This window comes from Lepus europaeus, chromosome 6 (genome assembly GCF_033115175.1).
Source record: "Lepus europaeus isolate LE1 chromosome 6, mLepTim1.pri, whole genome shotgun sequence".
Taxonomy (NCBI): domain Eukaryota; kingdom Metazoa; phylum Chordata; class Mammalia; order Lagomorpha; family Leporidae; genus Lepus; species Lepus europaeus.
The window spans coordinates 13,126,635-13,151,493 of record NC_084832.1 but is presented as its reverse complement, the minus strand read 5'-3'; the positions used below and the strand labels follow the sequence as shown (position 1 = coordinate 13,151,493).

General features: G+C 42.8%; 1 protein-coding gene across 1 annotated transcript in view; it reads left to right on the top strand.

The window, feature by feature from the left end:
• The window catches only part of TM9SF2 (transmembrane 9 superfamily member 2), a 65,942-nt gene extending 41,344 nt beyond the window's left edge, over positions 1 to 24,598 (top strand). Inside the window, exons 11-17 of the mRNA XM_062193987.1 lie at positions 1,961 to 2,080; positions 3,168 to 3,225; positions 9,021 to 9,180; positions 12,561 to 12,712; positions 13,709 to 13,820; positions 19,278 to 19,449; positions 23,913 to 24,598. Of these exons, the coding sequence (XP_062049971.1) occupies positions 1,961 to 2,080; positions 3,168 to 3,225; positions 9,021 to 9,180; positions 12,561 to 12,712; positions 13,709 to 13,820; positions 19,278 to 19,449; positions 23,913 to 23,980 (842 nt within the window). The 3' untranslated portion in view covers positions 23,981 to 24,598. The remainder of the gene's footprint in view (positions 1 to 1,960; positions 2,081 to 3,167; positions 3,226 to 9,020; positions 9,181 to 12,560; positions 12,713 to 13,708; positions 13,821 to 19,277; positions 19,450 to 23,912) is intronic.
• Positions 24,599 to 24,859: the final 261 nt, after the last annotated feature.

The window sequence follows — 24,859 nt, the reverse complement described above, 5'->3', positions numbered from 1 at the left end:
AGGAAGGGAAGTTCTGGGGGCCAGCGTTGTGGCACAGCAGGGAAAGCCACTGCCTGCTATGCTGTTATACCATGTGGGTGTAAGTTCGGGTCCTTGCTGCTCTACTGTTTTACTTCTGATCTAGCCGCCTGCTTTTCCCATTTGGAAGAAGCTCCTGGCTCCTGGCTTCAGCCTTGTCCAGCCCCAGCTATCTGGAGAGTAAACCAGCAGATAAAAGATTCTCCCCCCACCCCCACCCTGTAACTCTGACTTTCAAATAAATAAATCTTTAATAATAATAAAAAAAAGGAACTTCCAGAGAACCTAGAATAGGAAATGGTAAGAATCGTTCTACTTCAGTCCTCAATATGGACTTTCAGCTTAAGGAGAGTTGATTTCTCAGACCTGAGGAAGAATAAGAGAGGGCTGGGGCTGGTGTTGTGACGGAATGGGTAAAGCTGCCTGGGATGCCAGCATCCCATATGGGTGCAAGTTCCTGTTCTGGCTGCTCCACTTCCATTCCGGCTCCCTGCTAATGGCCTGGGAAGGGCGGTGGAGGATGGCCGAGTGTTTTGGTCCTTGCCCCCCATGTAGGAGTCCTGGATGGAGCTCCTGGCTCCTGGTTTCAGCCTGGCCCAGCACTGGCTATTGCAGCCTATGAAGAGTGAACCAGCAGATGGAAAATCTCTGTCTTTGTCTCTATTTCTCTCTCTAGCTCTGATTTTCCAATGAATAAATAAATCTTAAAAATAATAATAAAATAAAAGAATAAGAGGGGCATCATGGCTTAAATCCTGGTTGGTTTTCTAAAGCCACTCTTTCCCTGTCCTGATCGTGGCTTTTGGTGCCAATCAGAAGGTTTGCTTGCTTGGTCATATATATAGTTGGCCATGCATACCTGTTGGATAACACAGGTGATTTTCTTGTTGCTGGAATTAGGAAAAGATTGAAACAGTTCTTGGTAGTACCTTACTAGCCTTGGAATTCTGAACATGTCATAGCTTCAGAGCCCCAGCTTAAAGCTGAGAATCTCTAAGAATATAAAATAGCATTTTTATTCTCATTAGTAGGACGGACTGTATAAAGAAGAGCAAACAAAACTAACCAGCTCAATAAAGGTAGGAACCAGAGTTTCCATGTCATTTACCAAGTGCTTCAGGAATTTGTTTTCATAAAGCTAGTGGTCCTGTGATACCTTTTCCTCCCTGTTTTGCCTTTTGATTAGATTCTGTCTTGTGTCTGTAAGTTTGAATGTTGTAAGAATTTTTTTCATCCTCACAGGACCTTTCAGTGAAATGAAAGCAGAGTATTTCATAGTGGGAATGTTTTGTTCATGTTAGTTAATTAATTAATTAATTAATTAGACTGTGCTTCAGTCAGCCTTCCCTGATGGTGGGAAGGTGAGGTCCTATAGACCTTGACAAGAAGCTTCCAGAGTGGAGTTTGACTTACCTGTGATCACATAGGGTGTGATGCTATTACTAAGGTTCGATGTAGCTGCTTGGTAGGATGGTATAATTTTTTTTTAAGATTTTATATTTTTTGGGTTTTTGTTGTTGTTGTTGTTTTGTTTATTTGACAGGTAGAGTTATAGACAGTGAGAGAGAGAGACAGAGAGAAAGGTCTTCCTTCCGTTGGTTCGTTGGTTCACTCCCCAAATGGCCGCCACGGCCAGCGCTGCGCCAATCCAAAGCCAGGAGCCAGGTGCTTCTTCCCGGTCTCCTATGCAGGTTCAGGGGCCCAAGCACTTGGGCCATCTTCCACCACTCTCCCGGGCCACAGCAGAGAGCTGGACTGGAAGAAGAGCAACCAGGACTAGAAGCCGGTGCCCATATGGGATCCGGCGCTGCAAACAGAGGATTAACCCTGTGAGCCACGGCACCGGCCCCGGGATGGTAGAATTTTTAAAATAAAGTTGTATTCATTTCACAGCAGATGAGACAGCAATAACATTTATAACTTTTAATGGCTTGTTTTTTAGTTTTTGCGTGTCTGGGATTTTTGTCACCTGCCAACCGCGGAGCACTGATGACGTGTGCTGTGGTCTTGTGGGTGCTGCTAGGCACTCCTGCAGGCTACGTTGCTGCCAGATTCTATAAGTGTAAGTAAAAGTTGCTCTCTTGGGGTGTTGGGTCAGGAATCAGGTGCCACTGCAGGGTCTGAGTCCACTGTCAAAAGGTGATGCTCCGTGTGTAGTGTGTGGTACAGGTGTCTATAGGTTACAGAGCCTACACAGTGTGAGTGGCTCTACTTAGATGTCTTTGTTCACACGGCTGAGACAGTAAAATTAGCACATTTAGGTGCTGCTCATAGACCATTCTTTCTCTACTTTTAGGGTCAATGGCATTTAGATTTGTTCATAAACTTAATTAAAACCTTTTAGAAAATCAGAGCTGTTCTTGGATTCTCAGTTTCATTTCTGACTTTTGAACTGGGAGTTGAAGAATGCTTTCATTTTATTCTATGTGCTTCAGTATTTGCTTGTTTGTAAGTTTGCAGGAAAAAAAAAAAAACAAATTGGAGAGGGACAAAGGAGAGTCAAATTTTTAAGCGTGTGTGTTGTGTCAGATACATACCCCTTCTCCTGTGAGTTGGCTGATCAGGCGTGGTCACCTCACCTCCTCAGCCGCTGGAGGAGTCCTGGAGGACAGCCCTGCCCTGGAACTGAGTGTGTTGCATGCTGGGCACCAGGGTGTCTAGCTGTAGAAACCAGTTCTGTAACTGACCGCAAGAGAAGTGAGAGTCCCCCGTGTGCTTCTTCTGGATCCAGTCCCATTGATTGATACAGCCATGGGATTTAACGGGTTTGTGATAAGCCCAAATCTAATTACACCAGTCTCTTTGAGTAACACTGTGAATTCATATTTGTGTCTGTGTGTGTTATATGTACATATATGTAATGTCTCATTTTGAAGTTAAAGTAGGAAAGAACTGTCAGGATGACTTTGTTTTGACATTGGGTTTAGGTTATGCTGAAGCAGAAATCCCGGGAACAGGGCCTGTGCAGGGCTGCCTGTGCTGTGTGTCTCAGTTTGGGGCCCTTGACAATGGGCAGCAGAGCATGTTTGTACAGTTTTTAGGAGTGCGCCTCTCACTTCCTGACAGTCTGGTAAGCACCCTAGAGTGCAGATATTTGGTTTGTTTTAAAGAGAAGTCTGAATTTATTTTACTTTCATTTTCTTCTATAGCCTTTGGAGGAGAAAAGTGGAAAACAAATGTTTTATTGACATCATTTCTTTGTCCTGGGTAAGTGAATTTTTCAGTACTTTATTTCTTAGCATAGCCATGGTTTAGTGCTCAAATTTTCAATCCCAAGTTTTTAATCCTCTTTCTGTAAATCATGTACTAAGAAAATGAATTTAACATTTAAGAGGAGGTATACAGTGAGCATTGAGTAAGCATTTACCAAGTGACTACTGCATGTCCTATCTGGGAAATATTCCTGTACAGATGAGAAATCTTTTTATTCTGTTTCTTCTTTAAAAGATTTTATTTATTTGAGAGGCAGTGTTACAGACAGAGGGAGAGCCAGAGAGAAAGGTCTTCCATCTGCTGGTTCCTTCCCTAAATGGCTACAGTGACCAGAGCTGAGCCTATCTGAAGCCAGGAGCCAGGATCTTCTTCTGGGTCTCCCATGTGGGGGCAGAAGCCCAAGGACTTGGACCTTCTTTCACTGATTTCCCAGGCCATAAGCAGAGAGCTGGATTGGAAGAGGACCAGCCAGGACATGAACTGGTGCCCATGTGGGATGCTGGCACTGCAGGCAGAGGCTTAGCCCACTACACCACAGTGCCAGCCTCTGTTCTGTTTCTTTAAAGTCTGTTTTTCAGTCTGTAGTGGTTAGTCCAGCATGTGGTAAGGATGCATTCAAAGCTTTTGACCTAATCACGGGAAAGCTCCTCATCTAAAGGTAGTTTGGGCAAGCATACGTTTTTTTGGGTTTTTATTAAAACTATTGCTATTGTGAGGCCAGAGCTGTGGTGTGGTGGGGTAAGCCATGGCCTGCAGCGCCGGCCTCCCAAATGGACACTGGTTCAAGGCTCAGCTGCTCTGATCCTTCCCTTGTAAGGCACCTGGGAGGCAGCAGATGAGGGCCCAAGTACTTGATCCCTGCCCTCTGTGTGGGAAGACAAAGGTAGAGCTCCTGGCTCCTGGCTTTGGCCTGGACCAGCCTTGGCTGTTGTGGCCTTAATAATCCACTTTTTAGAGATAATAAGTAGAGAAATATATCAGAAATAAACAACCACAAATCAAGACAAAACAAAAAACCTTGACTGTCTGGAAGGCAGCATCTGATTCAAGTGTCTGTCCTAGAAATAAAACTGGCTTTCTCTGCCATTCACCACATTTCTGGAAGGCAAGAACTGGCCCCTGATTAGGCAGTAATAAAGCCAAAGGTAAAATCTAGAAACTAGGACTGTTCATTTGCAGGATGGAAACAAAATTTTTACACACTTTTGCAGTAATTACTCTCTCCAAATACTACCCCTTTTGAAGATCTGCATGCTTCTTATGCATGCTCCATTCACATTGTTGTGCTTTTCTCAAACCATGCCCTTTGTCCTCTCTGGGCAGAAGTGCCCCTCCTGGGGAGGGCATTGTGATGTAGCAGATAAAGCCACTGTCAGCGATGCCAGCAGGCCTGTAATGCTGGCATCCTATATGAGCATGCGTTAAAGTCCCAGCTGCTCCACTTCCATCCAACTCCCTGCTAATAGCTTGGGAAAAGCAGCAGAATATGGCCCAAGTGTCTGTGTCCCTGTCACCCACGTGGGAGACCAAGATGAATCTCCTGGCACAAGGCTGGCAATTGTGGTCATCTGGGAGAATGAACTAGCAGCTGGAAGACATATCTCTCTCTCTCTCTCTCTCTCTCTCTCTCTGTTAACCCTGACTTTTAAAAATAAATACGTCTTTAGGCCGGTGCCGCAAGGTGGAGGATTAGCCTAGTGAGCCGTGGCGCCGGCACACCGGGTTCTAGTCCCGGTCAGGGCACCGGATTCTGTCCCGGTTGCCCCTCTTCCGGGCCAGCTCTCTGCTGTGGCCAGGGAGTGCAGTGGAGGATGGCCCAAGTGCTCGTGCCCTGCACCCCATGGGAGACCAGAAGAAGCACCTGGCTCCTGCCATTGGATCAGCGCGGTGCGCTGGCCGCAGCGCGCCAACCGCAGCGGCCATTGGAGGGTGAACCAATGGCAAAAAAAGGAAGACCTTTCTCTCTGTCTCTCTCTCTCACTGTCCACTCTGGCTGTCAAAAATAAAAATAAATAAATAAATACATCTTTAAAAAAAGTTCACCTCCTAACCAAGACAGGCCCTGAAACTGTCCTTTTTGGCTTCATGGCAGTTATTTACAAGCGGTCTTCAAAGGTTCATGAAGAATGCATGTTATGAAAAATTAGACATGGGTTTCAAATTTTTTTGCACCAAGGGATTGGGACTTTGGTGCAGGGGGTTAACCACCACTAGGGATGCCCACATCTCATACCAGAGCGCCAGTAGGAGCTGCAGCTGCTCTGTTTCCAAAGCTCCTTGATAATGTGCCTGGGAAGTAGCAGGTAATGGCCCAAGTACTTTTGTGACTGTTACAGCCTTTTGGGGAGTGAACCAATAGATGGAAGACTCTCTCTCTCTCTCTCAGCCTGCCATTCAGATAAATAAAAAAAAATTTACACTAAAAAAGTTCTTTCATGTATATGACCCAGTCTTAAAACTAGTGTGTACCTGCAGGATGCTGAGATAAATAGAAAGAGCTGAGCACCCCGGTGTTCCAGGGGCAAGGGGACTTTGTGCTTACCTGGGAAAGCAGCATCAATTAACAACAGAAATGCCAGTCATAGTTTCTCATAAATAAACATCTGCTATGATCATCGCAAAAGGTACAACAGATATTTAACATTGTTTCTAGGTTTTTAAAAAAAAATTTAGTGAAAAATATTTCCTTATATTTTCAAAATCAGCATCATTTAGTGATGAACCATAAGAGCCATTCCCATGAAATCCCTTTCCTGGTTCCAGTTATTTAAGTTCTTACAGTAAGGCAGGGAACAGAATTGAGAGGAATACATTGTACAGGGATAGAGGTCATATTCTTATTGATAAGTAATATGATTTGTATACAAAGAATGCCAGTACAGTTTAAAGCTTAAAACTTGTAGAATTAATTTAAGAAAATTTGGAGAAATGCCTAGATGTTAGCTAGTATTTCAAGACTGAGAATATTACCAATAGCCAATTAAGTATTTTTTTTGTTTTAGTTTTTTTTTTGAAAGGCAGAAAGAAATCTTCCGTCTTCTGGTTCACACCCCAAAAGCCTCCAACAACAACCACGACTGGGCCAAGTCAAAGCCAGGAACCTGGAACTCAGTTCTGGTTTTCACACAGGTGGCAGGGACCCATCTATATGATCCATCACCTGCTGCCTCCCAGGCCTCGCATTAATAGGCACCTAGAATGAGAAGCAGAGCCAACACTAACCCATGCACCCCAATAGGGGACGCAGGCATTTCAAGCAGCCTCTCCACTATGTCAAACACCCACCCCTACTTATATTTTATAAGAGTAGTAGTAGTTATGGCACTAGCATTGTAGTGCAGAGGGTTAAGCCACCTCTTGTGATGCTACTAGCCTCCCATATTTGAGCACCGATTGAGTCCTGGCTGCTCTGCTTCTGATTCAGCTCCCTTCTAATGTGGCTGGAAAAGCAGAGGAAGATGGCTCAAATACTAAGGCCCCTGACTTAAGCCTGGCCCTGCTTTGGCCATGGCAGCCACTTGGGAGGTGAACCAGCAGATGGAAGCTCAAGTAATAAATCTTAAAAAAAACAAAAAGCAAAAAAAAATAAGAATAGGGATTGGCATTGTGACGCACCTCCGGCTACACCAGCATCCCATATCAGAGTGCTGGTGTGAGTCCTGACTGCTCTGCTTCCTATCAAGCTTCCTGCTAATGCACCTGGGAAGGCAGAGGAACATGGCCCAAGTGCTTAGACCCTTGCCACTCATGTGGGAGACCAGGATGGAGTTCCTGGCTCCTGGCTTCATCCTGGCCCATACATGGCTGTTGTGGCCATTAAGAGAGTGAACCAGGAGGTGGAAGATCTCTCTATGTCTGTTCCTCTCTCTGTTACTCTGCCTTTCAAAGAAATAAATCTTTAAATAAAATGAATGCTGGGAAAATACATAAAATCCCATTTTTTTCCCCTCACACATACAGGTTGGGCATTATGGCTCAGCAGACTAAATTGCCGCTTGATATACCTTTATCAAACTGTATTGGAGTGCGTAGTCTGATCCTGCTTCCTGCTAATAAACATCCTGAGAGACCACAAATCATGCCAAGTAGTTGGGTCCCTGCCACCCTTTTGGGAAACCCAGGTGGAGTTCCTGGTGTCTGGCTTCAGCCTGGCTCAGCCCCAGCTTCCACAGGCATTTGCAGGGTGAACCAGCAGTATATGATCTCTATCTTTCTCTGTAGCTGTGCTTTCAAATACAGTAAAAACAAATAAATAATCATTTAACAACCTAAATGTAGGAGCAGGCATTTGGCATAGTGGTTAAGTTGCCACTGGGGACACCCATGTCTCATTTCAGAGTGTCTGGGTCTAAATCCAGGCTGTGCTCTCCATTCCAGCCTCCTGCTAATGTGCACCATGGGAGGCAGTGGTGATGGCTCGAGTGGTTAGATCCCTGCCACCCATGTAGGGTCCTGATCAATGTTTAGCAGACATTTGGGAAGTAAACCAGATCCCTTGCTCTTGCGGTCCCCATCTTTCAAATCCATCCATCCATACACACATACTAAATGTAATAGGCATAGCTGTGGGATGGGAATACAAAAGAGTATCTTTGTGATCTCAGGTTGTTCTCAAACAGTGCCCAGATTGAAGGGAGAAAACAAGCATTATTTATTTATTTATTTGTTTGTTTGTTTTTGACAGGCAGAGTGGATAATGAGAGAGAGAGAGACAGAGAGAAAGGTCTTCCTTTTTGCCATTGGTTCACTCTCCAATGGCCGCTGCGGCCGGCGCATCTCACTGATCCGAAGCCAGGAGCCAGGTGCTTCTCCTGGGCTCCCATGCGGGTGCAGGGCCCAAGTACTTGGGCCATCCTCCACTGCCTTCCCGGGCCATAGCAGAGAGCTGGCCTGGAAGAGGGGCAACTGAGATAGAATCCGGCGCCCCAACCGGGACTAGAACCCGGTGTGCCGGCGCCGCAAGGCAGAGGATTAGCCTGTTAAGCCACGGCGCCGGCCTGAAAACAAGCATTTTCAAGAGAGGGCTGCATATAAAAGTGATGTACTTGATATAGCTGTGGTTTTTAAAGGGTAGAATAAAGAGTGAAAGGAAAGTACACATGTTTCTGGTGTTTGGGTTTCAAAAAGCCACACACTAGAATAGGATATTTACAAGGCGTTAGTAACTGGAGTATGTAAATAATTCACATACATGACTTTGGGAAAGACTTGCAACCAACTGAGAAGTGAGCCCAGAATGTAACTAGCAAGTCAGAGAAGGTAAAACCTGAGCAGCCGGCCAGCACCAGGTGCTCACTGCAGTTGTCAGTAGGAGACAGGCGCACAGACAACAAGTGACTGAAAGTGTGATGAAAATATTTAAAGAGGTGACATTGGTAGGCTGCTGGTGGGATTTTAGATCGGATGAATACAAGCTGAAGAACAGTTTGGCAGCTTTTAGTCAGATTTCAAACTCACATACCGTTTCTTTAGTTGTATATAGAGGTTGAATATCCTTTATCCAAAATACACGGAACCAGGAGTGCTTTAGGGTTCAGAGTTGCGGATTTTGGAGTATTTGTATAGACTTCAGCTGTTGAGCACCCCTAAAATACAGAGTCCAGAAAGCTCCAGAATTTGAAGTAAACCTTTAGAAAGTCACAGCTCTCAAAAGCTTAGATTTTGAAGCATTTTTAGATCTCATGTTTTTACGTTAAGGAGGCACAACCTGTATCCTGGAAACAATTAATTCTGTAATACTGGTTCTGTTTTTGCTCTTAACTCTGGTTTTATTCTGTTGTGTCATTCAGGATTGTATTTGCTGACTTCTTCATAATGAACCTGATTCTCTGGGGAGAGGGGTCTTCAGCAGCCATTCCATTTGGAACGCTGGTTGCCATCTTGGCCCTCTGGTTCTGCATATCTGTGCCTCTGACGTTTATTGGTGCATACTTTGGTTTTAAGAAGAATGTAAGTTTATAGCTGTGGAAATTGCATATCCCCCTGAAAGATACCATGAAAATATCTAAAGAATGTAAACTTGTCCTGTAGGCTCTCAGTTTCACAGAAGATTCTTAAAATAGGCATGGGCGCGGTGACCCAGGGTTGTAAGCTGCTGCCTGGGATGCTCATGTCCCGTGTAGGAGTGTGACCTCTGCTGACCAAGCTTCCTGCTGCCGATGCCGTGCTGGGAACCGGTGGATGACGGCTCACGTGGCTCAAGTGCTTGCGTCCCTGCTGTGCACATGGGAGACTCAGCAGAGTTCCCGTCTCCTGGCTTCAGCCTCGCCCAGCCCTGGTTGTTGCAGGCATTTGTGGAGTGAACCCAATGAATGATGTCTCTTCCCTCCTCCTTCCTACACTCCCTGTTTCCCTTTCTGTCAGTCTGCCTTTCAAATAAAAATAAACTTACTAAAATAGTATTTAGGAATGTGTTAGAGCTTAGTGGGTAAAGCTGCTGCCTGTAACGCTGCCACCCCATGTGGGCAGTGGTTCACATTTCTGTCTGCTCCACTTCCAGTCCAGCTCCCTACTCACATGCCTGGGAAAGCAGCAGATGATGACCCAATTCCTTGGGCCCCTGCATCCACGTGGGAGACCCAAATGAAACTCCTGGCTTTGGCCTGGCCCAGCCCCAGTCATTGTGACCATCTGGAAACAGAACCAGCAGATGCTATGTCTCTAACTCTCCCTCTTTCTCTCTATAACTCTGCCTTTCAAATAAATAAAATGAATCTAAAAAAAAAAATTTAAGTAAAGGAATAATAAAATTGACAAAGAAAAGCTGATATAAACTAATGCAAGCTTAGAACTTTTGAGTTTAAATATACTGGTATTTTTATTACTTTTAAACCTAAAAACATGCTCATTTTTTCCTTAGCACGATTACTGTTTCTGTTGCACAGTACTGAACTAGGGTAGCAAAGAATGTAAATTAGGAAGTGAAGATGTAGAAGTGACTATAAATTAAGAATAGCTTTTTTTATATGTAACTATGAAATTTTATACACTTACCTGCTAATATTTGAGTTTAAGGAAGGTTATAATCAGGGCTCTGTTCCTCCTCCCTGTTTTGCTTCTTGCCTCTCCCTCCCTCCAGCCTTTTTTTCTCCACTTCTGCTGCCCCTGTCCACCCTCAGACTAACAGGAGAATGAGGATGTCTTCGTCAGTATGTTTGTTTGTTTGTTTTGACAGGCAGAGTGGACAGTGAGAGAGAGACAGAGAAAGGTCTTCCTTTTTCCGTTGGTTCACCCCCCAATGGCCGCTGCAGCTGGAGTGCTGCGCCAATCCGAAGCCAGGAGCCAGGTGCTTCCTCCTGGTCTCCCATGTGGGTGCAGGGCCCAAGCACTAGGGCCATCCTCCACTGTACTCCCGGGCCACAGCAGAGAGCTGGCCTGGAAGAGGGGCAACCGGGACAGAATCCAGCGCCCGGACCGGGACTAGAACCCAGGGTGTTGGCACCACAGGTGGAGGATTAGCCAAGTGAGCCACGGCGCTGGCCTAAAGATTTATTTTGTTTATTTGAAAGACAGAGTCAGAGAGAGTGGTAGAGACAGAGGACTTCCATTCGCTGATTCACTCCCTAGGTGGCTGCAATGGCCAGAGCTGGGCCAATCCAAAGCCAGTATCCAGGAGCTTCCTCCAGGTCTCCCACATGGGCACATGGGCCCAAGGTCTTAGGCCATTCTCAGATGCCCTCCCAGGCCATAGCAGAGAGCTGGATTGGAAGAGAAGAAGCCCAGACTGGAACTGGCACCCATGCTGGATACCGGCGCTTCAGGCCAGGACTTTAACCTGCTTCATTGGAACGCCAGCTTAGGCACCCCCCCCCCCCCCCGCCTTTTTAAATTTATTTTATTTATTTGAAAGAGTCACAGAGAAAGGTCTTCCATCCCCTGGTTCACTGCCCAGATGAGAGTATGCTTCTATAACTGTACTGTCCCTGCTCTTCTGTGGAAATAGTTGACAAGGGTAAAAGCAACACAGCTGGTGCCAGCCTTAGGACACTGTGGGTTTGGCCACCACCTTCATTGCCAGCATCCCATTTGAGCACCCGTTTGAGTCCTGGCTGTTCCACTTCCAATCCAGCTCCCTGCTAACGCACCTGAGAAAGCAGGAGATGATGGCCCAGTGCTTGGGTCCCTGCTACCTACATGGGAGACAAGAGTGGAGTTCACAAGTCCTGCTTCCACCTGGCCCAGCTCTGGCTGTTGCACCCATTTGTGGAGTGAACCAGCAGATGGAAGATCCTCCCTCCCCAGCCCCCCCTTCTCTAACTCTACCTTTCAAATCATAAATACACCTTTAAAAAGAAAGATGCAGCACAACCTATGTTAGTGCACTGTGTGCAGCACACCTAGCGCACCTTGGCGGAAACAGTCATCACTTCATCCTCTCCACGGCACACCTGGTGCCAGGCTACTAAAGGATTTTTCGGTTGTGTGGCACTTTATTTAATTTATGATTTTAAATCTATATATCATAAACAGTAAGATATTTGAATTTTTTATATTATACAGATCAAGTACTTAAAATTATAAAAATACACTACTTAAAAGTACACATTTTGGAGAATGATACAGTGACTGTCTGTATACCTGTATGTGTGTCCCTCTGTAAAATAATTAGTCCACGAAAATATGATGTCAATAAAAATGCCAAGTTTTATATTTTTATTTATCATCAACAAATTATAGAGGGATTTTTTTTAACTTCTTGGCAAGAAAATTTCTGAATATGTACCTTTCGCCTCTCATGTAGCTATGTCAAGGTACTTTGATTTCCGCTTATTTTTATACTCTGTGCTGTGTCATGACGAGTGAATAATACAGAAATTAGCAGTACCTTATGGTCATTTTAATCCTCGTCCAGCCATTCATTGTCATCTTTGTCTTTTCTGAGTCCTAGTAAAATTGAACAATTTTAATAAACATGACATTACTCATTTCCACATAAAAATACATTGACAGATTTCAGAACTAGCTGATTTCTTGCAGTAAGTATTTCTTGCAGTAAGTGGTTAAAATGAAAAAACCTAACTATACCCTTTCTTAAACTGTCATTTTCCAAGTACTGTGTTACCTCCTGTGTATTTCTTATTCTGTCTAAAGCCATTAGTTAGTGGATAACTGCTGGGAACAGTTGACTCATTCCAGTAGAAACACTGAGCACTGTACCTGATAGTGTCTGGGTCATTGCTTCTAAATACAAATTTCAGTTTGATGACTTAAATAGATTTTCATTGCCATTAGTGTCAGCATGGAAGCTGAGCAAAAGCAGACAAATAGTCTTGTATAGAGAATAATTTTCAAATAGACTTATGAGTCCCTTCTTTCTTTCTTTGCTGAAGGCCATTGAACACCCAGTCCGGACCAATCAGATTCCGCGTCAGATTCCTGAGCAGTCCTTCTACACGAAGCCCTTACCTGGTATTATCATGGGAGGGATTCTGCCCTTTGGCTGCATCTTCATACAGCTCTTCTTCATCCTGAATAGTATTTGGTGAGCTAAGGACAAAATCTCCTGCTCTCATTACCGTTGTGTACGAAATTCACTTTTCGTTTGCTTACATGGATTATGATTTGTGTCTTACAAATGTAAGCTTTCTCTCCAACAATCAGAGAGCTTAAGAAACAAAAGATTGTTTCATCTTTTCTAGTTAGGAAAAAGAAGCATAGTGATAAAAGGTGGATATTAATTGGGCGCTTAATAATTCCTACTTTTATTTCTTACTATTTTAATTTCTTACTACTTAATTCGCAGAACTCTGTTTAGGAAAATGAAAATGGGGCTTTGGAGATGCAGCCAGGTGACAGAAAACTAGCCTAAGTCTCTCCAAGCCTCTGTTCTGAAATAACTGCTCTGTGCTGCTCAGGAGAGCAGGTGCCCTGAGGGCTTGCTGGGGAAGCGTGGAGAAGGGTTCAGCTAGATGACTGTCTTTTTCCAGTCCCCTTTATTCTCTGAGTTCTTGTGCACATAGAAAAGCTCGTAATTTTGAGCCACTTGTTATTGTGTGTGTGTATGTTTGTTTACTATGATCATTATTTCATCACATTGACATGTCACAGTACGAAGATTTGATGTAGGATTAAGTTAGAACTAAATCTGAGATTTTTAGCCATTAGAACCTATTTTTCCTTTGCAGTTATTGAGTAATTTTCCAAATTCAACTAGTCACATACAGAAACTAACAAATAATCTTAGTTTATCTTTGCCTTTTCATTGTTTATCAAATACATATGACTCACAATATTTGATCGAATAAGAGTTGCAGGTTCTACCTGAGCAGGAAGGTTAAGTCCAATGCCATTACCATCCTCTCCCTCCTCCTGCACTACTCCCAGGCCATCACCATTTAAACCCATGAAAATTCTTCTTGTGTGGTTAGTTGGGAGGAAAAGCAAACCTTTCCAGTGAAAGAAAACAAAAAACAAAGGTGTCATTTATTGTGTCAAAGAGAAGGTATTTGTCGTTTCATCTTGACATTTTTGATTACAGGTCACACCAGATGTATTACATGTTTGGCTTCCTCTTTTTGGTGTTTATCATTTTGGTTATTACATGCTCTGAAGCAACTATACTTCTTTGTTATTTCCACCTGTGTGCAGAGGTATGTATTAGTAATATTTGTTAATTCACAGACTTTTTGTAGCTTTTACAGATTGCATCTGGAATACTATTAATTGAATAATTTCTGGAGATATATGTTGATTATGCTAGCAGTTGACCTATATTCCTAAATCATATGTGGTCCTCTTTTGGACTGAATTACAATCAAATATCAGTTCAGTGTATTTATTTAGAGCTTACTGTTAAAGACTTTAAAATGTCTGCTTCCTGAGCATAGCATGTTGTGCTAAATTTTCACTGTTGAAATTATGTCTGACTTAAAAACTAATATTCTTCTTAAAATATTCTTCTTAAAATTTCTAACCTCTGAAAATTTAGTAAAAAGAAGCACCTTAAGTGGGAAGATTCTAGAAAATGTTTCAATGATTAATTATAATAATTATATTCATGGCAGCATCAAAATGATGATATCATAAACTAGATAGAATTGATTTTTGAAGACTTAAATTGTGTTAAATCCATTCTTTTAAAATTATTTTCTATAGAAGAGATAAAAATCTTTTAAAATGGGTATTATTTTTTAAAAGTTGAGGTTAATTTCATATGACATTAAAGTAACCACTTAAAAGTAAAAAGCCACTGCCTCTTACTGCATTTACAGTATTGTACAACCACTACCTCTATTGAATTTCAAAATAATTCTCAAATAATACCCCATACCCCATTGCTGTCTTCCCCCAAAGTCTGGCAGCCACTGGTCTGCTTCCTGGGTACTTACTGTGGATGAGATGATATAATACGTGGCCTTTTGTGTCCGGCTTCTTTCCCTGAATGTTTTCAGGGTTCTTCATGCTGTAGTGCACTGTATCACTCCTTTTTGTGATTGTGTTAAACAGTATGCATCTGTTGACAGACATGGATTCTTTCTACTTTATGGCTATTGTAAAGAATGGCTACTGTGCACATTCATTTTCAAGTATTTCTTACAGGACATGTTTTCAGTTCTTCTGAGTGTATACCTAGGAGTGGAATTGCTGAATCATTTGATAATTCTTAACTTTTTGAAGTTTTCTACAGTGGGTGTACTATTTTACATTCCACCATCAGTATACAGAGATTCCAGCTTCTCCAGAGTCCTGCCAGCACTTGTAACACTTGCTCTGTTTTTGTTATGATTATTACATTAACATCCTAGGGGGTGTTAAGTGGTGTCTCATTTTGGTTTTCATTTTCCAATGACCCATGATGTTGAGCATCTCTTTTTGTGGTTGTTGACAGCTTGTATGTCTTTGGGAAAATGTCTGTTCAGTCGTTTCCCCATTTTTAAGTGGATTGATTATCTTTTTGTGGAGTTATAAGAGTTCTGAATATTAGACCTTTATCAGACACATGATTTACACACATTTTTTCCCACTCTGCCCTTTGTTTTCACTTCCTTAATGTGCTTTGCACAAAAGTTTTTAATTTTCATGAAGCTTATTTTTCTGTCTCTTGTGCTTTTAGTGTTATATCTGAGAATTCTTTGCCAAATTGGATTGTGAAGACTTACTCATATGTTTTCTTCTAAGATTTATAGCCTTAATATCATATATTTAAGTCACTGATCTATTTGGAATTAATTTTTTAAAACGGTGAGATGAGGATCCAACTTTTAAAAAAATTTTTTTTAGTTTATTTCGAAACAGAAACAGACACGGAGATTGTCCATTCACTGGTTCACTCCTCAAGTTCACATAGCAGCTGGGGCTGGGCCAGGCCAAAGCCAGGAGCCTGAAGCTCTGTCAGGGTCCTCACGTAGGAATTAGGGACCTAGATACTTGGGCTGTTACCTGCTACCTCTTAGAACATGCAGTGCATTAGCAGGAACCCCGAATTTAAAGTGAAGCCAGGTCTTTAACCCAGGCACTGCAGTATGGGCTGAGGACAGCCTGAAGCAGAGCCAAATGCCTACCCCAAGCTGTGTGGTGCTGCGTGTGGGTTCCAGGACCACTTGTTGAAAAAAAACTCTTCTTTCTTCATTGAATGATCTTAGCTGCTTTGCCCAAAAGATTGGACAGTTTATGGATTCTCAATGCTGTTTCAGTCGTCTATGTTTTCTTTATGCCAGTACCGGATTGTACTGCTTACCATAGCTTTGTAAGAAGTTTTGAGGCCGGTGCCGCGGCTCACTAGGCTAATCCTCCACCTGCGGCGCTGGCACACCAGGTTCTAGTCCCAGTCGGGGCGCCGGATTCTGTCCCGGTTGCCCCTCTTCCAGGCCAGCTCTCTGCTGTGGCCCGGGAGTACAGTGGAGGATGGCTCAGGTGCTTGGGCCCTGCACCCGCATGGGAGACAAGGAGAAGCACCTGGCTCCTGCCTTCGGATCAGCGCAGTGCGCCAGTCGCAGCGGCCATTGGGGGGTGAACCAACGGAAGGAAGACCTTTCTCTCTGTCTCTCTCTCTCACTGTCCACTCTGCCTGTCAATAAATAAATAAAATAGAAGTTTTGAAATCGAGAAAGAGGAGTCCTCCAGTTTTTTTCTTCAAGATTATTTTGGCCCTTCAGAGTCCCTTGCAGTCTCATATGAATTTGAGGATTGGCTTTTCTGTTTCTGTAAAATAAAAAATCTTTAGAAATTTGATAGGGAGTATATTGAATCTGAAGATTGCTTTGGAGAGTTGTCTAAGCCAGCTTTGTGCTTAAAGTATATGAGGAAACTAACTTTATAAAGAGGAAAAGTTTATTCAACTCACTACCAAGACGGTGCAGCCTTGTTGGTCTGGCATCAAGTGAGCAAGGAGTGATGGTGGCAGATGGCAGTGGTGGAGCTGGTAGAGGAACAATCCTTTATGGCAATCCAGCGAGCAGGGAAAATGGGTGGATATGACTGTAGTTTTTATGACCCAGCTTTCAAGAACTAACTTCTGAATGTGCGCCCCCAGGGACCTAAGAACCTCCCACTAGGCCCACCTTTTAAACAGCATGATTGGATGAAGTTTCTGCTTTTTTAATGCTATTGGTGGTTCGGAGAATTAAAGTCCCACGTGAGTTTTGTAGCCAAATCATGTTCAAACCTTAGCAAGCCAAAGAAAATCTGTTTTAAAAGAATTATCTTTTTAATAAAAGATCATTGTGGCAGTCTGTGATTCCAGCATCCCATATGGATGCTGGTTTGAGACCCTGCTGTTCCATTTCTGATCCAGCTCCCTGCTAATGTGCCTGGGAAGGCAGTGGAGGATGGCCCAAGTATTTGGGCTCCTGTATCCATGTGAGAGACCCGGAGGAAGTTCCTGGCTCCTGACTTCCACCTGCTACAGCCCCAACAGTTGTGTCCATTTGGGGTGTGAGCTGGTGAATGGAAGATTTCTCCCTCTCTCTGTAGCTCAGCTTTTCAAATAAATAAATAAAGATTTGAAAGGCAGAGTGAGAGAGAGAGAGAGAGATCTTCCCTTTTTTTCCCCAGATGGCTGTAATGGCTAGGTCTAGGCCAGGAACTCCATATAGATCTCCCACATGTGGCAGGGGCCCAAGTACTTTGGCCATCTTTCACTGCCTTCCTAGGCGCATTAGTAGAGAAATGGGAGGCCAGCATTGTGAAGAAGCGGGTAAAGCCACCACCTGAAGTGCCGGCATCCCATATGGGCGCCTGTTCCAGTCCCTACTGCTCCACTTCTGATCCAGCTCTCTGCTATGGTCTGGGAGAACAAAAAAGGCTGACCCATGTGCTTGGGCCCCTGCACTCCAGGCTCCTGGCTTCAGATTGGCCCAGCTCCAGCAATTGTGGCCATTTAGGGAGTGAGCCATTAGATGGAAGACCTCTCTCTCTCTTTCTGCCCCTGCCTCTCTATAACTCTGCCTTTCAAATAAATACATAAATCTTTAATAAAAGAGAAAAAGAGAAGTGGATCAGAAACAGAGTAGCCGAGACCTGAATCAGTGCTCATATGGGATTCCAGTATCACAAGTATTGGTTTAACCCACTGTGCCACAATGCTGGCCCCTACATATTACCATCTTAAAGATACTGTCTTCCAATCTAAGAACATGAGATGTTTTTCTATTTGTTTATGTCTTTGGTAATTTCAACATGCTTTATAGTTTTCAATATACAAGTATTTCATCTCCTATATGAAATTTATTCCAAGGTATTTGGTTTTTGAATACTGTGTTAAATGAACTGTTTCCTTTTTTCCTTTTTTTTTTTGTAAGTTAATCCTCCACCTGTTGCGCCGGCATCCCATTTGGGCGCCGGTTCTAGTCCCAGTTGCTCCTCTTCCAGTCCAGCTCTCTGCTATGGCCTGTGAAAGCAATAGAAGATGGCCCAAGTGCTTGGGCCCCTGCACCCCCATGGGAGACCAGGAAGAAGCACCTGGTTCCTGGCTTCGGATCGACGCAGCTCTGGGCGTTGTTACCATTTGGGGAGTGAACCAATGGAAGGAAGACCTCTCTCTGTCTCTCACTGTCTATAACTCTCTCTGTATCTCTCTCACTGTCTAACTCTGCCTGGCAAAAAAAAAAAAAACTGATTTTTGTATGTTTTTTTTTTTTCCCTACGATTGATTTATTATTTGAAACTTAGAATTACAGAGAAATAGAGGCAGAGAAAGAGATCTTCCATCCACTGGTTTGCTCCCCAAATGGCCACAATGGCTGGGCCTGGGCCAGGAGACAGGAACTTAATCCAGGTCTCTCACATGGGTGCACGGGCCCAAGGACTTGGGCCACCTTCCACTGCTTTCCTAGGCGCATTAGCAGGGAGCTGGATTGGAAGTGGAGCAACCAGGACTCGAAACTGGCACCCATATGGGATGTCAGCACTGTAGGCAACAGCTTTATCTGCTGTGCCACAGTGCCAGCCCCAGTATGTTGATCTTCTACCCTGAAACTTTGCTGAATTCATTTATTAGCTTTTGATAGCTTTTTGTGTATATGGATTCTATAGCATTTTCTAGTCTTGATTTTTTTAAAACATTTATTTTTCACATATTCCAGAAAGTAGGAGAAAGAGTATTCTCTCTTAAAAGATCTGCTAAGTTATAAGCCACTTGTGTAAATGCCAAGAAGAGCTGTTTTCGTAGCCTACCTTGTTAGGTTAGTAATAACTGAAAATGAATTTCAACCAGGCCTTAAAAGAATTATCTTTTTTCTAGTATAGGGTTGACTGAGCTTTAATAGAAGTAATTTTGAACCACTTGAGTAAGCTGTTTGTACATTGCTTTTCTTTGGAAGACATACGTTGAAGTATAATCTAATGCATTATTAGTCCTAAGCTGTTTAATATTTTTGCACATGCCATAGCCAATCTTCAGCTCCATGAAACAAAAGGGTTTGCTTCTTAGCACCTTTAGTGAGGTGAGAAATGGGCAAAGTTCAGAAGATAGACTAGAACTGGTAGCAAAAACTAGGTGTTAGGAACTGTTTTGCTGAACTGTGTTTGCTTTGTGGAGTTACTTACTTAGCTCCATGTTACCTAATCATTGAAAAGTAATTCCTGTTCTTTTTTACTTTTCTACCTAGGATTATCATTGGCAGTGGCGCTCCTTCCTCACCAGTGGGTTTACTGCCGTTTATTTCTTAATATATGCAATACACTACTTCTTCTCCAAACTGCAGATCACAGGGACAGCAAGTACAATTCTGTACTTTGGTTATACCATGATAATGGTTTTGATCTTCTTTCTTTTTACAGGTAAGAACTCAAAAGGTTGTTCTTAGAAAACTGTTAGATAATTTATCAATGTTTTCCCTTCACAATACCCATGAGAGTTTCTGTTATTCAGTACTCCTCTTTTTAACTTTCAGCACAGCTAAGCATAGTTTGTCATGTGCAGCTGTGTGGAAGGTGATAAAACAGAAGCAAGGCAAGAAGGCTGATGAGGGTTCACTGTTGTGCTCAAAGTACAGGGTCCCCGGGCCAGCACAACATGGGGCTCTGTTAACCTCTTAATGGTACCCACAGTCTTTGTTTTGCCCAGTTTAAGAATATGTGGAGGTGGGGGAGATGACGTCAGGGTAAGGCTGAGAGTAGATCAAATCAAGAAATGATGATACTAGGACAGTCCTTATTCTAGATGTTTTTATCTCTACTTTAAAATATAACTACCAAATGGGATATCATATGTATTGCATTGGCTTTTATTTGCACAAAGTTCATGGAACATATGTGTTATGAAAAAAATAGGCAAGAATTTCAAATGCTTTTTTGCGGCAAAACTTTTAATTCCACTTTTCCTTGAATTTTTTGAAGTGCCTTCATTTATGCATCTTCTCTGTCCAGCTGGATAAAAGTTTTCTGTATCTTAGAACCTGGTGGGTGTGTGGCAAACATTTGTGAAGTGACTCAACTAAGAAAGCAAGCCATGGCACCTTTCTTTTTTACAGAAAAGTATTATTGCCCAAAGGATACCTCTGATTTTATCTTAGATTTCCTTGTATGTTATGTGAGCAAAACAAAGGAGCCAAAAAAGAAAAAAAATCTTTTTTTTCTTAATAGAAACTCTCTAGGTTTTACTTGCTGCTCGTGTGTTAACATTGAAAAGCACCGAGTGGGGCTTGCAGCGCCCCTGCTGCTACCTCAGTGTCTAACGGACTTCAGGCAGTTGTGTCCATTGTGTGTCCAGGTCATCGGTGAGGCATGGCAGGGTGGGGTGGGGGCTGAGCTGAGGGTCTGGGTGCTGTGGGACAGATTCCGGTCCACAGCCATAAACGTTAATATGTGATCTGTAATACAGCAGTGGCTTATGGAATGAAGAATTGCTGGGTTTTTGTGTTCCCATAAATGCATATATAGAATAATTTAGTCCTTACCTGCACACAAAAAATAATAAAATAATGAATGTTGTTTTCCAGGCATAAAGAAATGATAGGTTAACCATCACCAGAACTTTATTGCTCTTGATTGTTAAAGTGTGATGGTGTGTCTCATTCAGAGTTAAAAAGATTCTGTGATCTGAATTCTAGAGCCACATCAGCTTGAATCACGCAGTGAAACCAGTACCTCTTCGTGTGTTTCCCTTTGTGGAAGGGAGTGGCGAGCACTCCGAATGCTTGAGTCACAACTCCAAACTGATACCTTCTTATCTAAGTCAGTTCATGTTACAAAACAAAAATAATTATTCTGTAACATGAGAAAAAAAGGTGTCGAGGGTTAGTATGTGCGTGGTATCCCATGGAGTTGCAGGGTGGTGGTGGGTGTTTTTTCTCATCTTAAGATATACTGTCTTGGCCGGCGCCGCGGCTCACTAGGCTAATCCTCCGCCTTGCGGCGCCGGCACACCAGGTTCTAGTCCCGGTCGGGGCACCGATCCTGTCCCGGTTGCCCCTCTTCCAGGCCAGCTCTCTGCTGTGGCCAGGGAGTGCAGTGGAGGATGGCCCAAGTGCTTGGGCCCTGCACCCCATGGGAGACCAGGAGAAGCACCTGGCTCCTGCCATTGGATCGGCGCGGTGTGCCGGCTGCAGCGCGCCAACCGCGGCGGCCATTGGAGGGTGAACCAACGGCAAAAAGGAAGACCTTTCTCTCTGTCTCTCTCTCACTGTCCACTCTGCCTGTCAAAAAATTTAAAAAAATAAATAAATAAATAAATAAAAAATAAAAAAGATACACTGTCTTGTCATCTGGAAATCCTTCCTAACCACTAGGTTATTTAAACATATTTATGTTTTCACCATTCCTTTTCAAAATAACCCCAACCGCTTTCCAAGTCTTACTGATGGCCCTTTTGAGTGTCCCAAGGGTACATTTTTATGCCCTGCACACAGATGGTGCCCCTCCCAAAGCCAATCCTTGGTGTGTGTACAATGTCAGGTTGTGGGTGACAGTGCTTACCACATCGCGAATGGTCATCCTTGCGTGGCCTCCTGATGTAGACAGTCTCCTGCGATGCTTTTCTATGTAGTGATTTGACACAACAAGAAAGACCACTGGGGCTTTAAACATGAGCATTTCACAAGGTGTGTCTTCCCTTTACCTCTATCTGGTTTATTTTTCAGGCCACTGCTGTGCCTCAGTTTAATTTTTAAATATGTTAGGCAGTTTTACAATTTAGTATGCATTCTTATGCAAAACAAAATCTCTGCATTTGTTTATTAAACCTAGATAGGGTTTTTTTAAAGACTTAAATATTTGAAAGTTTTGAAAGGCAGAATTACAGAGAAAGATGGGGGGAGATAATCTTGTATCTACTCCCCAAATGGCTACCAAGCCCAGGGCCACCAAGGTTCCAGGCTGGTCAAAGCCAGGAACCTGGAATTCTGTTTGGGTCTCCTGCATGGATTGCAGGGGTCCGAGCACGTGGCCATCTTCTGCTGCTTTCTCAGGCACATTAGCAGGGAGCTGGATAAGAAGTAGAGCAGCAGGGATTTGAAGCAGCACTTGTATGGAATGCCAGTGTTAGAGGCAGTGGCTTAACCTACTGTGCCACAACACTGGCCCCTAGACACACTATAGTTTAAAGAGTACTTTATTTGGGGCTGGCACTGTGGTGTAGCAGGTAAAGCCGCTGCCTGCAGTGCTGGCATCCCATATGGGCACTGGTTCTAGTCCCGGCTGCTCCACTTCTAATCCAGCTCTCTGCTATGGCCTGGGAAAGCAATGGAAGATGGCCCAAGTGCTTGGGCCCGTGCACCTGCATGGGACCTGGCCTAGTACTCAGCTGTTGTGGCCATTTGGGGAGCGAACCAGCAGATGGAAGACCCTTTCTCTGTTTCTCTCTCTCTCTCTCTCAGTGAATCAGCAGATGGAAGACTCTCTGTTTCTCTATCTCTCTCTCTCTGCCTCTGCAACTCTGCCTTTCAAATAACTAAATCTTAAAGAAAAAAAAAAGCACTACATTTGAATTTGAGTCCCAGCCTTGCTTACCCAGCTGCATGGCCGTATGACAGTCACCTGATCTGTTTTTGAGCACATTAAAGGGGTGTCACTGTCTAAGATTCAGGTTTTTGGACTGCAAACTGATGAAATAGCTAAGAATCTAGACATATTTTTTTTTATTATCTCCTTCAAAAACAGTCTGAGGCAACTGCAGCAGATACATTTCTGTTTAATAAGATGATTAAATGGGCTTGGAGATGCCAGTGGACATGTCCAGGATGATACACACACTTGAGGGTGGTGCTGCTCTTTGTCCTGTGGTACTGTGCTGTGTCTGGTCTTTAGCTGGGGGTGTCTTTGCTATTGTCCTAATTATTCTGCTTGTTACATTTTATAGAAATAATTTGGGTTCACTCTCTCTCTCTCTCTGTCTCTACTTCTCTCTGTAACTCCGTCTTTCAAATAACTAAATCTTTAAAAAATAATAATAATTTGGGTCCAGCTTTGTGTGGCTGTGGGTTAAACCACAGTTTGCAGTGCCAGCATCCCATATTGTGCCAATTTGAGCCCCAGCTGCTTCACTTCATATCCGGTTCCCTGCTGTTGCACCTGAGAAAGCAGTGCAGTGTGGCCCAAGTGCGTAGGCCCTTGCTACCCAAGTCAGAGCCAGGATGGAATTTCAGGCTCCTAGCTTTGGCCTGGCCCTGGCCCAGGCCCAGCCCCAGCCCCAGCCCTATCCCTTACAGCCATTTGGAAAGTGAACCAACTGATTACATGTCTGTCTTTCTCTCCCTCCCTACCCATCACTCTGCCTTTCAGATAAATAAATAATACATCATTTTTTAAGAAATATTCTTGTTTATTCTATGAATCTGGCATCCTATATAGAATACCATATTGTGCCCTAAAAAATTTTTAGTAACTTCCATTTTTTGATAAAATATTCTTAAAAGGAAAGCTGGCGATCTTTTCATTTTTTTAATTCAGTGTTCGGCACATAGTAAGGAAAATTAGGTATACTACAGAAAACTTAGCCGCCAGTAAAAATTCTGTCGGTTTCTCTAAGAAATGTGATTTCTTTGGGTAGTTGTTTTTTGGGTATCTTTTCTTTCTTTCTTTTCTCCCTCCCTCCCTCCTTCCCTCCCCTCCCCTCCCCTCCCCTCCCTCCTTTCGTTGCTTTCTTTGTTTTTAAAAAGCTTATGGATCTGTGATGTGTTCCTGGCAGGTAAGCATTTATGGTTTTGAGGCTTTAAAGGAACAAATCATTTTTTAAGTCTATATTTTGGTGTAGATTATGAAGCTTCCTTTGAAAAGGGATTTACTTTTTATGTTTTCTTTTATAGGAACAATTGGCTTCTTTGCATGCTTTTGGTTTGTTACCAAAATATACAGCGTGGTGAAGGTTGACTGAAGAAACCCAGTGTGTCCAGGTACACAGAAATAAATTAAATTCTTCATCAACAAAGACCTGTTTTGTGACTACCTTGAGTTTTATCAGACTTATTGGCCTAGTGATCCTTCAGAAACAACACGATTCCAAATGCACCTCTTCCTATACACCTGTCCCCACAAAACGTGTTTTCGACACTAAAGCATTTGTATTGTGATTTGATTAAGTATATATTCCATTGTTCTCAGTGAAGAGCAAATTTAAATATTATGTGCATTTGTAAATACAATAGCTATAAAATTTTCAGTACTTCTGGCAGAATAGAGGAGGCCATATTAAATAATACTGACGAAATGCAGGACAGTTCATTGTAAATAGGATTTTCTAGGCTCGGTAGGTGGAAAGAATTATTTTTCTTTGAAGGAAATAACTTTTTATCATGGTAATTTTGAAGGATGATTCCTATGATGTGTTCTTTGGGAATGTGGCTTTTAAAAATCTTGTATTGGTTGTAACTGTTCATATCTTCTTTCTTTTCTGTGTTGACTTCATTATTCCCATGGTATTGGCCTTTTAAACTATGTGCCTCTGAGTCTTTCAATTTATAAATTTGTTATCTTAATAAATACTGTAAAAACATCTTCATTGCATCATTACCTGTTCTATGTTCAAGGAGTTTCTGTAAATACAAATCTGTTTAGAAAGGCTGTTTTTAAATGAATTACACTGTTTTATCAGATGTTACTGAATTCTGTTAATGTAACACTTTCTGAGTTTTAATCTAAATGAGATTTCAGTTTTATGAGTTTTGTGAGAAGTCTAAGATTTTTCACTGTGAGGGAGTATAATTAACTTTTGTCGCACCGATCTAGTGATAGAGATGATGTGAGTCCAGTGCTC